Raw genomic sequence first — 17,220 nt, 5'->3', positions numbered from 1 at the left:
ATAGGCAGTTCTGTGTCTTTTAGCTGGCAGCGTGCAGCGCTGCAGTTGATGGCATGTTTTTTCTGCTTCAATTCACTTGAAGTGTCAGCCCTACTTAATAGTTTATAGAAGCTTTAGTTCTCCTTGTTGTGGCTACCTGCTCTAGTCAACTGCATGGCTCTCTCTCTGCTGAGAATATCCTTCTGTAAGAATGCCATAACCTCTGAAACCTGCCATTCATCAATGACTCCTCTTTGCCTGTTATACTGAAGAACAATGTCCTCTGGTATCATCTGCAGCAGGTTTGGGCACAGCAAACAGTCATATGTCTCTGGAACTACACCCAAGGACTCTAAACTTCTAATCTGGATTTCACAATCGTCATACAATTGTATTCACAGGGGTAAGATTCAGTAACTTTGTCATATGAGCGTTCACACCAAGATCTTTTTTTTCCAAATCTATCATGCAGTATAGCTACTGCATTATCATAGTTACTGTCTGTCAACATCAGTCCTGCTACTGTCTTTGCCGCTGCACCAGTTAGATACGTTTTCAGATAGGTAAACTTTTCTTTTTTGCACAACGTGTCATTGCTATGAATAGCAGTCTCGTGCTGGTTCCAAAAATCTTGCCAGGGACTTATATCACCATTAAACTTTTCAGTAGTCGATCTGGGTAACTTAACTGAGTGCTTGTTTGACGATCTGTCCCCATCATTCCCGTGCCGGACACTTGCGCTCTCCCGGCCCTTCTGGATCACTCTGTGTGCACGAGCTTTCATCATGATCACTCGTTCTTTATATTCCTCAGCGCTTGCGATCTCCATTTCCAAATCGTCCGTCGCGGGTTCCTGTTCTGTGCCTTGATCCAATTCCAATAACGTTTCTTCGATTGCAGATAACGTGGCCAACATCTCCCGTACACGTTCGGTGTCCGCATTTTCTTGCTAACCTCTGTTTCGATGCTATGCAAAAGTCTCGTTGTGGATCCACGTATGGCTCCTCTCTTTCGGATCAGTCTATCAAGTCTATCCGCCATTTCACAACGTTGTTAACTAGAATTCCGGGTTTCGGCACCAAATTTTCTTTCTTATTTTGATTCGTAGTCAGCAATAATGACTAAGAACTTTGATGTAGAACGGAACCTTCACTGAGGTTAATGACTCCAGTCTGTATCTACACACACTAAAAATTATTTTTTCTCTCCTTTTTTCTTGTTACAGTACTGTGACGAAGCATAGGTAATGTAGTTCCCTTACATAAACTTATAGTTACTCCGTTTCCTTCAATAAATCTAATTAAGAACAATCAAACATAGTATCATCTATAAAAAACTAAACAATATTATCTTAATAAAGCTACACAGTACGTTCCCAAAATAAAAGCTACAACACCTTATGTGAATGGGACATGTATTCCTGAGTATAGCTTTATGTGAATGGGACACGTATTCCTGAGTATTGTCAGTATCTCTACTTGGACTGAGTCATTCAGTGGCCCCCTGCTGGTCATTCTGTTTTGTTTTACCATGTGCCTTTGCTTGCTTTGGTTTTCCTTGTGCGTCTGACCCTGCCCCTCACTTGTGTTCAACTTCCTGCCATTGTGCTTTTCCTGCCTTCTGAACAGAGGTGGACAAAATACACAACAGCATTACTTGAGTCAAAGTATAGATAATCCCAGTCAAATATTACTCCAATACAAGTAAAACTTGTTCAGTTAAATTTTTACTTGAGTTAAAGTACTGGAGTACTTGCTTTTAAAAATACTTAAGTATTCAAAAGTACATTTTCTTTTTAACGTCAGCGCATTGTTGAGTTGTTGGTACAATGCATTTACAGAGCCTAATGACTCTGAAACAACCTGCTGACTGCACTGACTTGCTTGTAGAACCTGTAGAATAAAAAGCTTGTGGAATATGCTACAAAGCCTATAGAAACACAGTTGAATCGAATGCTTCCTCTATAAAAGACAGTGTATAGCTGCAGTTAAATAGGCCCTAGGTTAACTCAGATTGGCCTTAAAAGGATAAATACATCATAATGTTGTAGGTTAGTTTCATTTTGCTTCTACTACATAGCATTGCCTGAAATGTGAAACAGCTGGATGACCCTCATCACCGCTTGATCCCCCCCCCCCCGTCTTATTGGAACCGGGTCCTAATGAATCGACTGAAAAATGTTAAGTATCTCTTAAAATACAGATACTCACCTGCAGTACCTCTCCCTGCCACACTTGGAGGTGTGACCTGAAGTTATAGGCACTACTTACCTGATATAATTCCAAATAGAGTGAAACCTGAGAGAGAGACAGTTGACATTAGGAGATTACTTCAATATTTGATCTCTTTAAGTTATTGATTAAACTGTTACTGTACATTCACACTGAGAGCGGCGAGAGCGTCAAAAGTCGCTCAAACCTCCCTGCCAACAACGCTGTTGAACACTGTGGACAATCTGACGTTGATGAAATAGGCAGGTACAAGTTCCTTCGGAAAGCTTGGCTATGCAAATGTTTTTTAAAGGGGCCACAAAGCAAACAAACAGGTCGAGCGGTATCTTTGTGCTGACTGACCACCCAGTAGGCTATAAGTTAACCTTATGAGATATTTTAAATGTGAAGGTGAGAAATTGATCGATGACAGGAATGAATTAACAATTCTAATTACATATTTCGTAGCAAAATAAACTAACGAAAAACACTACTTAAAAGCTTTTTTTGTTGTGTGTCTTTTGTGTTAATGCTAGGCTAGGTCAAATTCCAGCATGGAGTTTATAGGACACGTTTATTAGCCTTGGTCTTTAATTAACACTAACGTTTGTGCATAACCTACATTACAGTGCAACATGGGGAAACTCGCCACAGATATAATCAGTTTCTCCTCCATTTTGCTTAGGACCAAAAGTTTTGTGGGAGCAATAGTTTATACTGTTGTGTTCTCTAAAATTCTCTAGAGTGGAGCACTTCCAAATTCCTACTGGTTGCCGCCAAACTGCGTCATATCTCATTACCATAAAGTTAACCAAACTTCAACTGTGTTTTGATGCCCAAACCACCCTCGCCGCGACGCCCTTTGCCGCGATGCCCTTTGCCGCTTAAAGACGCTGGCTCTCATAGAAAATGAATGAGTTCCGGTCACTTTGACGCTCTCACCGCTCTCAGCGTGAACGTACAGTTAATCTGCATCCCGGACGGCCTCATCATTGAATTCAAGTCAAGTTATCACAGAATCCACTGCCTTTGTGTGACCTTACTTATAGTACTGTGTTTATCTGACAAGATTAAAACATATATTTCTGAAAGGACTTTTGTTAGTAATGTTAACTCATTTTCGCTAGCTACCTATTAGTATGCGTCAGCAGTGGATTCAAACAGGACCCACTGTTATGTTCCAAGCCAACAGGTTTCGTACGTGTTCACATGCTGTGTTAACAGTAGCAGTTGTGGTCTGCCTCTGTCACCAGATTCATACATTCACAAACGTATTAATCGGGATTTTCAAGTCGCATGTCACATCTACTGCGGTGAATATGATTGTAAGTGAGCAGTGCTCACTACATCACAGCAACCTATGAAAAAAGTTAGGCGATCACAGCGCGCGGACACGGACGAGAAGCAGTTAGCTTGAAAACCAGTTGATTTTATGTTTGAGATTTGAAATCTCAAACATGGGCTTAAGATATGACGATGGGTGCTCTGGTGAAGAACCTTTATCTTTACCATCTGTATCTGCTGTAGTAGCAGCCATCAGTAAAACCGCCAAGTTCAACTGTTAAAATAATGCAGCATGCACTTGACTGACAGCATTGGAGTAGTTTACTGTGATTGGTTTTTTTCCTGTGATGAACACAATATGGCCTATCGCATTTCAGAAAAGAAAATTAATCTGCTGACTTCAAAGCTATGCTTCAAAGTCGTGAGTAACGAGAACCTTCATAGAAATGTAGTGGAGTGAAAGGTACAATATTTGTCTTTCAAATGTAGTGGAGTAAAAGCCAAAAGATTAAAAAACAAAACAAAACAAACAAAAAGAAAAAAACACTCAAGTAAAGTACAGATACGCGAACAATGTAATTAAGTACAGTGCTCAAGTAAATGTACTTTCTTTACTGTCCACCCGTTTCTGAGTTCAACTGTGTCTCATTTTGGTTGTATCACTCAGCCTATTCATATGTTCCTCTGCTAGTCCCAGTTTGTCGGATTGTCCCAGCCTCTTGACTGTGTCCATCTAGACTGTTAACCTGCTTTTGTATTCTGCCTGTTTGAACCCTTCCTGTCTTTGGATTGTGATTTTCTGCCTGCTGTTTTGGAAAGTTTGCCTGCCTTTGCCTGCACCTGGATTTCTTTTGGACTGTTTTTGGGTTTGTCTATTTTGCATTTTTTCCCCTTGTTTTTTGGTCTTCAGCAATTTAGGGTGCTGTTTTTGCTTTTTCCTGGCAAGACTGGAGATTTTTGTGTTACTTGTTTGAGTAAGATCTCCTTATTTAGATAGTTGAATTAAATCTGCTTTTGGGTCCAGTTCTCCATTCAAACCTGACAGAGTATAGCCCTATGTGAATGGGACATGTCTCCCTGAGTATAGCCTTACGAGATTGGGACATGTATTCCTGAGTATAGCCTTATGACAATGGGACATGTATTCCTGAGTATAGCCTTATGTGATTGGGACATGTACTCCTGAGTATAGCCTTATGTGAATGGGACATGTATTCCTGAGTATAGCCTTATGTGATTGGGACATGTACTCCTGAGTATAGCCTTATGTGATTGGGACATGTATTCCTGAGTATAGCCTTATGTGATTGGGACATGTACTCCTGAGTATAGCCTTATGTGATTGGGACATGTAGTCCTGAGTATAGCCTTATGAGAATGGGACATGTACTCCTGAGTATAGCTTTATGTGATTGGGACATGTACTCCTGAGTATAGCCTTATGTGAATGGGACATGTACTCCTGAGTATAGCTTTATGTGAACGGGACAAAGGAGCTGTTGCTGTGTCTATACCTCGGCTTCTGAAGTGTATGAGAGCTAACTCTCTCCCATGGACACTGAAGTTTTCGGTTCCTTTCTTTGGTTAGACGGGAAAGTTTGCACCCATCTCACAAATCCTGTGGATGAAGACGATTGGCTTCTCATCAGCTGTCAAGATGGTCATAAAAGTTGGGCAGGAGTTCAGAGATGTCGTCAAAGCAGCCAGATTTCCTGCGGAGATTGAATTTTTTGTGTGGATGGCCTCTGCTACCTCACATGTAATATTCCCTTTGTATTTTCTCTCATTTATCACTGCTGCATATTGGGCCCTTTATTTTCCCCTCAGTTTTATTTAACTTCTTACATTGGCCTTAATGTGGTGAGACTGTGAAAGTGTGTGTGGTGAGGGGAAGCTGACCTGAATAAAACATTCTACCTGCCTCCTGATCACATCTTAAATAAACTCCTATTACAGTCCCCATTCTGAATATGAGAAAATCACTGTGTGATCACATAGCATCGTAAATAAGAGACCCATAGATCTTAATTGTGGGTTTTGTTTTTTGGGGGGATGATATTGAAGGAGAGGATGTATTTGTCATTTTGAGATACTGAAACAGTAAAGTTTTATAAAATGTATAAAGCAATAAAATCCACCTGTGCATATATAATCACATGTACGCACAATATGTTCCATGGATCCAATCTCTCTCTCTTTCCCTGTATCACACTCTCTCTCTCTCTCTGTCTCTCTCTCTGTGTCTCTCCCTGTCTCTCACTCTCTCCTTCTATCTTTTTCTCTCTCTCTCTGTCTAAAAATGTATAAAGGAATAAAATCCACCCGTGTATATATTCACGTACACGCACAATATGCACAATATCCAACCTCTCTCTCGCTCTCTCTCTCTCGCTCTCTCTCTCTCTCTCCCTCTCTCTCTCTCTCTCTCTCTCTTTCTCTTTGTCTCTCCCCAGCTTTCTCGCTCTCTCTCTCTCTTGCTCTCTTTCTCTCTGTCTCTCCCTCTCTCTCTCTTTGTCTCTCTCTCTCTTACATGCACACACACTTAGACAGACACGTCCCATTAACACACAGAAGAAGGGGGAAAGAAAGATTGCAAGTTCAATGATTAATCTTTTTTTTTTTTTTTCCATGTTCTATTTTTAATTTCTGCAGAGACAAAAATGACAAGCAATTTATTTACAGAAAGAAAAAAAATCTGTACAAAACCAAAATTAAATTATGTAAAATAGGGCAACACTTCTTATGTATACAATATGAATAATGTCTTAAAATGCATCTGAGACTTTATAAAGCCCTCTATATGCCTTATAAAGCCTGTATAATGCATTATACCATTGGACATAAGAATTCATACGCAGTCGTGCTGTCTCATAATTATACAGATCAAATATTGAAACAGAACCCGTAGATACTGAAAAATGCACTGTGCGTACTTGGTGCATACTTAGTTCATTATAACACACATGCAAACAGACACACGCGGACACATGTGTCAGTTGAGCTTCTAGAAAAGTCTTTGAGCATGGTAATATGTTAACAGGCCTATTGTGCATTATGAGACCTTCATATTTGATTTGAAAACATCCTGCACCACATTAAACATAAAAAAAGGTCAAATTCAAGGAAATCATTTAGTAATTGATTAATGTATATATTTAGTTCCATATTTTGTTTGATGTGGAACAATTTGTAAAGTAAACTTTTTGAATTGGGATGCGGAAGGAAAGCTAGTTCTGTTTGACTGTTAGTCAGTGAAATGACACTCTTGCTGAATTTGAGGGGCTGTGTTACAGCTCCAGTATCCTTACTCTGTAGATGAAAATGCAAAAAATAAGGCTTTAAGTTTGACGTTTTAGGGATGAAAGGGTTAATGTTTCAGAAAATGTTGCTTTATACATTTTAAGAGATGATTTTTGGCTTAAAATGGGAGTTGTGAAATCGTAGGTACACCTAGGCTGGATATTACCAACTAACCCTAGTTTTTCTTTTTCTTTTTCCTGTTTTTGTAGCTTAGCTGATATGGTAAAGTAGTTGCCATGCTTTCTAGTAATGAATTGCAGATATACGCTATGTGTGTTCTCCAAATATACCTTGTAATATTCTTCAGGTATAATGTTCTTCATTCTGGTCCTGGTTAGTATATTTAGGATGTGTAGCTAACCCTGACGGGGATTGCACTCTTGAGAGAGAATGTGAGTAATACTAACATGTGCTGACATGTAAACCAGTTTAGCTTCCTACTGTTTTAATGTTTCATAGTCATCTCGGAGCCTTATTTGTGCTTCTAAATTCTCTGAACATGTCTATGTTTCGCCTCCTCACTGGTGCTCATCTGTTATCCGTTAAGTCATGTGACGACAACAGAGAGATCAAATGATGATTAGAGAATTGAACAGAATTAGAGCCACCGACTGATGTCCCAAAGGGGTTTAACAAGAGATAATAATAATAATAATAATAATAATAATAATAATAATAAATCATAATGCACTATAGTTTGTGTGTATTTATTAGGAGACACTATGAATACTGATGCTGTCTTTTTGCTTATGCAGGCTGTATAAAGTGTTTTGAAGGCTTTATAATGTCTCATAAATGTATTACTAACACATTAATGCATATAGTATTCATAGGAAGTATCACCTAAAATAGTTGATAAATAGAAGTAGACTTGCGTTCAGTACATATATAGCCATTTTCAGCTAAGCTACGTGCATAGTGAGTCCTAAGTTAAAACAATGATCAACTGTTCCTTGATTCTACACCAACATCCAAGTCATAGAACAAAGAGAGTACGTTTTTCAAATCACATTATCCTGCTGAGCGCACACTAGAGAGCTGCTGCAACACACACACGCACACATGCACACAGGTACAGGAGGAACTGTTCGAGGGGTGTGAACCCCCCCGTGTGTGGAAATCCGCACATGAATGCAAGTTCAGTGCCACACTTTTAGGATCACCTTATACATGATACACGGTGCTTTATTTGATCAGAACGATATTTTCCTACTGCATCCTTTCTGTGTAGCTCATCTCTGTGGTAAATCTTCTCTATGTTTCCTGTCATTATTTTCTAACTCATTTTCATTTACTAAATATCATCTCACCTCTCTCTCTAACACTCTCTCTCATTATCTATCTGTCTATCTTTTACTCCTGACTTGGTACATACATGCTTATTTCCAGTTTAATGTCTACCTGATCAACTGTATCATAAACAATGTGTGTGTGTGTGTGTGTGTGTGTGTGTTTTCTCTGTGTATTTGCAGGAATGTACCTGTGCCCTCCAACATAGGTGTGTGTTACAACAGCGTCTCATCCTTCCAGTTTTTCATTGGAATTTTTTCATTGGTTCATTTGAACCTGCACATCAGCATCTCTGGGCTCATTTTGCATCAGGAACTCCAAACATGTCAAAGCACTGTTGACGGGTATATAACATCATTTCACTGCCTGCCCTGTACTGAACGATTCCTACTGCAGCATTGAGAAAACATAGAGAAAACATTGAGAAAACAATGAGAATTTCATCGGCAGGTCTGTGAGCCCAATCCTCATTATTTCCTATCCATAATATTCATGTAAAAAGAGCAGTTTGGTCAGGTCACCATGCTGAAGTTCAGACTCTGTGAACTCATAAGTTTGGTTATCACCTCAAAACAGCTTTGACTCATGATGGGACATCAGATCCTCTTACTCAAAGAGGCTACAAGATCAAAGCTGTTGTTTGTTCATATCTTCTTTTTTTCGCTCTTTTCTCTGTTTTTTTTTTTTTTTTTTCTTTTTTTGTAAAGTCCATCTTATAGAATTTAATTTCAGCATTCAGAACTCTCTCCTCGGTTTAGAGAGTCTTTCAGTGGAACTGGTTTCATACTGGTTTTGTACTGGTTCAGACAAAATGATGTGACATACCGGTACAGGTGTAAAAAGGCACAATTGCATATCTTGCATTCACTCTATAGATTTGATTTTTTTTTTTTTTTTTTTTTTTTTACAGAAGCACTCTAAATATACAAAGTGTTATGGGGAAAAGAAAGGAAAGAAACCTGGTCATAAAAACTGTGTGGATATTATTTCTACAGAAAAAAGACAACATTGATTTCCATGCCTGTACAAAGTCTGTGACCCATCGACTTGACCTCTGCTGCGGAGCCATGTAAGTGTGAAATTATCGACCGTGAAATCAAAAACTGTATACACATTTGGCTGAAGAGAAAAGTTAGATGTGTATACAGATGAAAAAAGAGCAGGAATAATAATAATAATAATAATAATAATAATAATAATAATAATAATAATAATAAATCAAAAGGAGTGATGCTGAATAAATTGCTCTCTCTTTCTCTCTCTCAGGTATACAGTTATATGTTTCATTCTTATCAAACGGACACACCAGGGCAAACTACACGTCTAATGTCTCTCTTATAAACAAAAGCAAGCAATGGCATGTTAGGCCCTCAACATGAAGAGTTTTTTTTTCACCATTTTTTTGTCTTTTTTGTTCTTTTCTTTTTTTTTTCCTTCCCAGTAAGTGAAGTAGATTCCCTTTAAACGTGCAATAAAAAGTTACATATTTCTGTATACACTTCATAAGCATCAGAGTACGTCTCTCGACAACGAGTAATACACATTACATATCGGGAAGCTGCGAAAAAGGCAGTCCATTCAAAACCAAAGGGTTCTGAAAATGTACAAAAAAAATAGATGTGAATATATTTTCCATTGCATCTGATACTGTGTATTAAAGGCGAGACTGTGTACTCCTCCTTAACCAAGACTGGACTCTGTCACCATGTTAGTGGGTACAGGACCTCACTGTGTCTGTGTAATGTCATGTGTGTTTGGCGTGTGTGTGTGTGTGCGTGTGTGTGTGCGTGTGTGGGTGGGTGAACAGACGTCGGCTACATGTTACATCCTTGTTGCCCACCCAAACATTGTCCTTTTCCCCGCTGTACTCTTCCGTGTACACAAGGTATTTAAAGCAACGTACAACCAAAACAAAGCTATTTAGGAATACTCAGCGTCCTTTTTCTCTCAAACAAACAAACAAACAAACAAACAAAACCAAATACGTGTTCTCTGTGTGCCTCATTACTCTCAGTGCTTTGGTTTGTCTATGGTAGCCACATGTCATGTTTTTAACTTCCTACATGCTTCTTACCAATGGCTCCTCTTCAGAGACATGGCAATGATTGTACAAATCCACTAAACTGACTCTTACATTCTCACCAATAAACATTGTTGTGTTGGGAGGGGTGTGAGAGAGGGAGCCTATAGCACAAAGGATTGTGGGAACGTTTTGATGACACATCTCTTTCAGTCTGTCCATGGCTGTGTATCTGCATACAAGTGACTGTATGAGTGAATTTGTGTGTGAACGGTTGTATTTATTTATTTTTTTCTGATAAATAACATTATTGCTAAATTTTATACTAAGACAATGCTAGCAAGGACCAGTCCAGTCAAAATGTGATCCTTATCTCAGTATAAAAACATCCTATCTCTGACAGCTCATCTGGTCAGCCACCTCTATATTTGTGTGTCTGCTTTTGTTTTCTTGTGTATATGTGTGTGTGTGTGTGTGCGTGTGCATGTGTGTGCGCGCATGTGTGCACGCTTTTACCATAGGTCAAATCTGAGAGCTCAAACTTGTAAAGTTCAGCATAGGATCCAATGTCAAAAGGAGAGGCTTAACACGCCTGTGTTTGCTCAGACTTACAGCATTTAAGCCAAGACTGTAAACCATGTGATCAACCAGTTCCTTACATATGTTGACATATCATGTTCAGAGTAGAGACAGTCAGAGAGAGAGGGAGGGACTAGAGACTGACAGACAGGATATGTGTTTTTAAGCATATCTCTAGATTACGCATTAAGTTACTATGTATATAATTATATACAGCATTGACGTGTGTGTGTGTGTGTGTGTGTGTGTGTGTGTGTGAGAGAGAGAGAGAGAGAGAGAGAGAGAGTGTGTGTGTGTGTGTTTGTGAGACAGTGTGTGTGTGTGTATGTGTGTATGTGTGTGTGTGTAAGGAAAACAGAGAGGCACAAACGTAAACTTGCTTCTCAAAGTGTAAGTTCATCATTCACACCCTTTCCTATACCACAGACTTGTCCCAGTTTTTGGATTTGCAAAAGAGACATCATCCTCAGTAAAGCGTGCTTTCATCAAACATCCGATCCCTCCTCAAATAATGGACAAGCAAAGAGGTGTGGTAACTGCCACCTCCCAACAACGGAAAGAGCAGGAGATACACCTCCCATGTTCCACTGGATATTCCAACAATATATCCAAAATGTGTCCTGTTCTGTCCATGTAACTGATTAACTAGTTTGTGACTTTTTCTTCTTTCTCTTTTATGTTTTTTTTTTTGTTGTTGTTGTTGTTGTTGTTTTGTTTTGTTTTTAACTTTCTTTTTGGTCTCTATTTGAAATGGATACGTCACCGTCCATGTGTAAGAGTCTTGGGAAAAATTGCATATCTGTATAAAAGACCCCCTGACCCACAGGCCTGTACACACCCACCCCCCTCCTTCCTGCCCTGCCCCACCCTGCCCTGCCCCAGAACAAAAACGAAACCAGAACCCTTTGAAACAGTCTGCCTATTTCTTCCCATTCAGGAAAGTATAGGACAATGAGAAACAGAAAGAGAGGAAGTTCCTTCCTTTTGTAGTCTAGTCTTTTTTTTTTTTTTTGTCTTTTTTTTTGTTAAAGAGAATATGCGCGCATGCAGGTATCAGCCACAAAGTCTAACATTTTGAGAAATCAGGCAGTGAAGTCCATGGGCCCAAAACGCCACCAGTATACTGCAGCCTCCCTCTCTCTTTGCCTCCTGCTTCTCCTCTTCCTTCTCTTTCTCACATTTCCCCCCTACAGTCAGTGTCATTCTGCACTCAGTCCGATCACCAGCCTCCGCTTTAACGCCGCTCAGTCCTCACAAACAGAAAGATCTATTTCAGTTTTGATTTTCAGCCAGGCTTAAGATACTGTCGTTTTTTGTAGCTGACCGTTAAGCTTATTTCGTTGTTTTAGTCTGTGCGAGAGCTTTGTTATTTATTTTTACGTAATTTTTTTTTTTTTTATTTATTTGACTTTTTTTTTTTTTTTTTTTACAGGTAGACCTCCCGTCTGGTCAGTGTGCCGCATTGCGTGGGTTTGTATTCACTGGTCTGAGCCAGGGGGATCTCCTCCACGGGACGGGAGGCGTCTTCGCTGCTGGGAAAGCTGGCTGTGCCGAAGGCATCGTAGCAGGAGGAGGAAGTTGACATCTTCTTGTTGAACAGGTTGCGGTTGCGGTCGCCGAGGAGGTGCGAAGGGTCGCCGTTGGCCATGGCCAGCGCCTCCTGGCTGCCCGACTGATCGGCGACGCCGGCAGAGGAAGAGGAGGAGGTCATGAAGGTGGAGAGCTTGGGAGGGGTGGCTTTGGGCCGGCGTTCAGGTGAGGTACGCACGGGCATCCAGCAGGTATCCGAGTGTCCGTATTCATCACATTCCCGCGTGCATTTTCCCGTCATGGCTACGTCTGGCAGGGGACGGGAGTCTGTCCATCAGAGAGAGAGAGAGAGACAGAGAGACAGAGATAGAGGGAGAGACAGAGAGCGAGAGATCGTTATTGATACTGTTCAATCATAATAAGACTGAAATGGTGAAATTAAATTAAAATTTAAAATCTAAAAAAAAAAATCTGTTGTAAGTGGTATGTGCCACCTGGCTTTTGGGTTGAAAAACTTCAGCGATAACAAATTGATGTTCATGGAAACATACAGGTCTGTTAAAGTGATTAGATGCAGATGCAAACAAGTAATTCATCTGTTAGATAATACTAGATGACTGAAATCTAGTATTGTATTTTATTTCATTAACAGTTTGGTGCTATTCTTCAGTGGGCCCAATTTTTTTATATATTTACAGTATATTTACTTTTTTTTTTGTCTTCACGGTCAACACATACCACGTGATGAGAAAGTAAAAAAAAAAAGTTACGGATAAAGCAGCAACACTCAGAAATAACTGAACAGAAAAGCAACAGTGAGGTGAGTACTCTTAAAAAAAACCACATGCTTTAAAACGTGGGGGCAAATCTTTTTTTTTTTTCCCTTTCTCCCTTCAAACAAAATGATGTGGAAACCTTCACTAATGAGTTTGTGTGTCTGTTCTGGCTGTGTGTCCGTGTGTGTAGTGTGTGTCTGTGTGTGTGTGTGTGTGTGTGTGTGTGTGTCTGTGTGTTTGTGTGTGTGTGTATGAGTGTGTATGAGCTAATGAGCTGACTCTGTAGAGGCCAACTTTCAGCACCATTATAGCATTTGAAAATCGCTGTGAAACCACAGCGTTTGGATAAAGGTAAAATTAACCCAATGCTTTCACCAAGCTCTGCTGAGAACTTGTTCTTCATTAGACAACAAAAAAAAGCACATCTGTGCATAAGGAACTGACCATGTTCGGTGCAAATATGATTTTAAAATGTTCAATCTACCATTTACTCAAAACCACTCTGTGTGGAATGGAACATACTTGTTTATAATCACAATACTCTTGATTCAGTTTTCTTTCTAACCTAAAGAGCGGTAAACTTTTGGCAGCAGAATCTTTAACAACGTCTTTAACCCCTGTCAGTTCTGATTCATATTCAAAGGTTGGATAACAAAGGCTGACCTATGCTGACCTTTTCTGTATGGCCACAGAGCAAAGGCTCTCCTGTGCTTCTGTGATCCAGCACCCTGACTCTTCATTAGATTTAGCTATAATACCAACATGGATAAAAAAACAAAAAAAACAAAGAAAAAAAAAAAAACATACATACAAACACAAAAGCAAGAGAAGTGTTTCCTTTAGTTTTACTTCAGCATTTTCTGCACCCAGAGCCAGAGTTGTTTTCTATGTTAGAGATGGTCGGTTCATGACCAAAGGTGAAGAATGGAACAAGCAGGGGGACTGATGAGTGCGACTCTACAGTGGCATGCTGCTTTTGGTTAAAGAGAATTCAAAAAAACAAAAAAAAACCCAAACAAACAAAAAAAACAAAACAAGTTTTAATCATAGCTTACTTTTAATGTTCTTTTTCTCCTGCAAAGAGAGAATAAGATAGAATCACTGTTTGGTTTATAGACAGTGTTTCATCTCAGTAAAACGTCTCAGAATGAAACGAGATCAGGTATAAGAGGATGGAGATATACAATAAACAATAAAGCTATCCAACGCATACACAGTGTGTGTTCTTCTATAGTCATGTTCAGTTTAAAATTAACACACATACTCTATGCATGTTGACAAGAGTAAGAAAGAGAGAGCAGACAGCAACAAATAAAAGAGAACAAAAAAATATGGAAAGAACCAGATTCCTGTCAGAAGGTTTAACTGATTGATCTGAATGAGCATTGCTACTGTCAGGCCATTTCGGATACCGCTATACATGAGTTCTCTTTAAGAAACAATCCAGGAGACATAAACGATAGCTGTGACCATAAGATGAAGACAGTGACAGACACAGAGAGTTACATATGTCTGTCATTCACCTAACTGAACCCACGCAGCATGGTTTTCATGACTTTTTAAAGAGTTTTTAAAGAGAAACAAGATTTTATCCTGGGCTTCTCAGCTACTGCCTATTGACCCTCAAAACTGTCTGTTCACCTCTCTTGCCTTGTGTGAGTATTTCTAACACAGCGGTAACCTCAGTCATCTTGGCCTGTTCTTTTGGTATTGATGGATGGATCGAATAGCACAACATTTAACTGTCCTTTGGTTCTCACAATGAAAAAGTCCCACAGGAGCCAGTTTTCAGGGATTCAGGTCAAGCACCCAGGCCTCGTGTCTTGTGCGTGTGCGTGTGTGTGTGCGTGCGTGCGTGCATGTGTGTGTGTGCGTGTGTGTGTGCTTGTGTGCAGGAGGGTCCTGTTTGTAATTCAGGGCGAGATGAGGAAGTTGTGTGCGTGGGTGTAGCCAGGGCTCCTGTCCTCTGGACAAAGACATGTAACGTCTCAGTGAGCACTCAGTCATGCTCGTCTAGCTCAGCACAGCTAGGAACACTGATGAACGAAGAGCGCCAGCACTGAAGTCAATAAGCAAATACACCAGCAGACAAAGAGAAAAAGGTCTCTCTCTGTCCATCCCTCAATCCCGCAAGCATGCAGACACAACAGAACCTTTCATCTTTACAGTAATCATAACTTAAAGATTAGTAGGACAAGGTTATACCACACTACATAATCAGATTTGACCTTATCTCATAATCCCAGTTTTATATGGGAATATAATCAGATTAGATATTGCCCATATAAATCAGAGGCCTAATCCCGTTTGTGAAACAGGTATTTACGTTGCTCAGCCAGGCCAGAGACAGGGCGTTTGAGACCAAGTCGGTTGGCAGAGCGAGGGCTGATAGGTTCAGTAAAGTTAGAGTGGTAAGACTCCATAGCTCTGCTCTGATCCACCTACTCAGATTGAGAAAATATCCCCCAACTACACATCTGAGACAGCCTGTTTGACTTTTAATGCCCGGTAGACAGTAGTACAGTCTGGAGAGGAAGAAAAAGACTTCACCTCTCTGTCTGTCTCTCTCTCTCTCTCTCTCTCTCTCTCTCTCGTCTCTTGTCAGGTTTGCTGTCTGGATTCTAATGGCTATTTGACGGGGCCTCTGGCTGTGAGAATGCCCATCAGACAAATGCCTTCTCTGACAGCAGCCTCCTTTGTCTGGACAATTAAGCTATCAGTGTGCACCTCTGAGGGAACCCCTGGTTTCCTACCCTGCATGCCCTGCGCCTCTCTCAGGGAAGCCGGTGCGCCCAGTCCGCTGTCCACTCTGTCACTGTCTGAGTCCAGATGATGACCGCCACGTTTATGACATGTGGGGAGGGACGTCACAGACAACAGACACACACATGCTTCGCTTTCATCTGCTGTATACCACACTGCTTGTGAGAGTTTTTTTCTCGGTCAGAGAGAGAGCAGATAAAAGCATCCTGTGAGAAACAGCCTGTTTGTGTTCTCTCTCTATAGAACACAGTCCATACCCAGAGGGCTCCACTCTGAGAGAGTGCTGTGGTAAAGAGCGGAGCTGTGGACAGTCTCCTGTACAATGACCACATACAACGGAAAGCCCGTTAAAAAAAATAAAGAAGAAAGGCCGCATTGGAAAATGCTCCATGGACTAATCACAAAATATGGAAAATGATTCCGTCTTCTGGATCAGACGCTGAAGCAGTCTGAATGAATCCTTTTATTTTCACTTTCCTTTTAACTCGTACACAAAACCCTGGCTCAGGCCTGAGGCAGTCATATACTCTCTGCACTCTCATGGTCACGCGTCTCACGGCTCTTTTTCTCAGCTCCCCCATTCGTCAGCAGCAACTCGACATCCGCACTGCCAATCTGTTGAGCTCTATATTTAGTCTGGCCTTAATTGGATTCTATCTGTCAAAGTGTATATCTCTTATTTAAGCTTGCCCCCAACCCCAACCCCACCCTGAGGTTTCATTCTTATAATCACACTGAGGCAGCGGGAGGGACAGAGAATGGTCACTGTTTTTTCGCTTGACTTTCCTCTGTTTTTGAAGGCATTGGTCATTTCCTCTTCCTGCACCAAACATCATCAGTGCTTACACCGAATCATTTAACTGACATTCCTACCCAGAGTGCCTTTCAGAAAACGCATACTCACAACTGGTCGAACAGGTTCCCCTAAAAACACTGCTCTATTTATATTTATATATTCTGTCATGAATTTCGTATCAGAAGTCCTGTGGAGAAATGGAGAAATGTTGCGTCTGATCTGACGTTAGCTCTGGGTTAAAAGCTACCTGTAACAGTGGGTTTCAGCCTGAGCCTCTTATCTGACTGATCAGCATCAACACACCTGAATTTAACACACACCTGAATTTAACATCTGCATCAAATACACACCTGAATCAATCACGTACCTGGATAAAACACACACCTGAATCAACCGCACACCTGAATCAGTCACACACCTGAATTTAACATCTGCATCAAATACACACCTGAATCAATCACGTACCTGGATAAAACACACACCTGAATCAAACACACCTGAATCAGTCACACACCTGAATTTAATACACACCTGAATCAAATGCACACCTGTTCAAAACACATACCTGTTTCAATCTCACACCTGAATCAAACACACATCTGAATCAAACACCAACCTGAATCAGTGAAACACCTGAATTAAACACATACTTAAGTCAAACACACACAGCTGTCTGATCAACACACCTGAATC

At 40.4% G+C, this 17,220-nt stretch overlaps 1 protein-coding gene across 1 annotated transcript in view; it reads right to left on the bottom strand.

Annotated features, from left to right (window-relative positions):
• Nucleotides 1–12,088: 12,088 nt before the first annotated feature.
• pcdh7b (protocadherin 7b) overlaps nucleotides 12,089–17,220 on the bottom strand; it is a 110,371-nt gene continuing 105,239 nt past the window's right edge. Inside the window, 2 exon segments of the mRNA XM_030780643.1 lie at nucleotides 12,089–12,519; nucleotides 14,024–14,042. Coding sequence (XP_030636503.1) covers nucleotides 12,089–12,519; nucleotides 14,024–14,042 — 450 coding nt within the window.

Source organism: Chanos chanos, chromosome 7, assembly GCF_902362185.1.
Source record: "Chanos chanos chromosome 7, fChaCha1.1, whole genome shotgun sequence".
Classification (NCBI taxonomy): Eukaryota; Metazoa; Chordata; class Actinopteri; order Gonorynchiformes; family Chanidae; genus Chanos; species Chanos chanos.
This window is presented reverse-complemented; position numbering and strand designations above follow the sequence as displayed.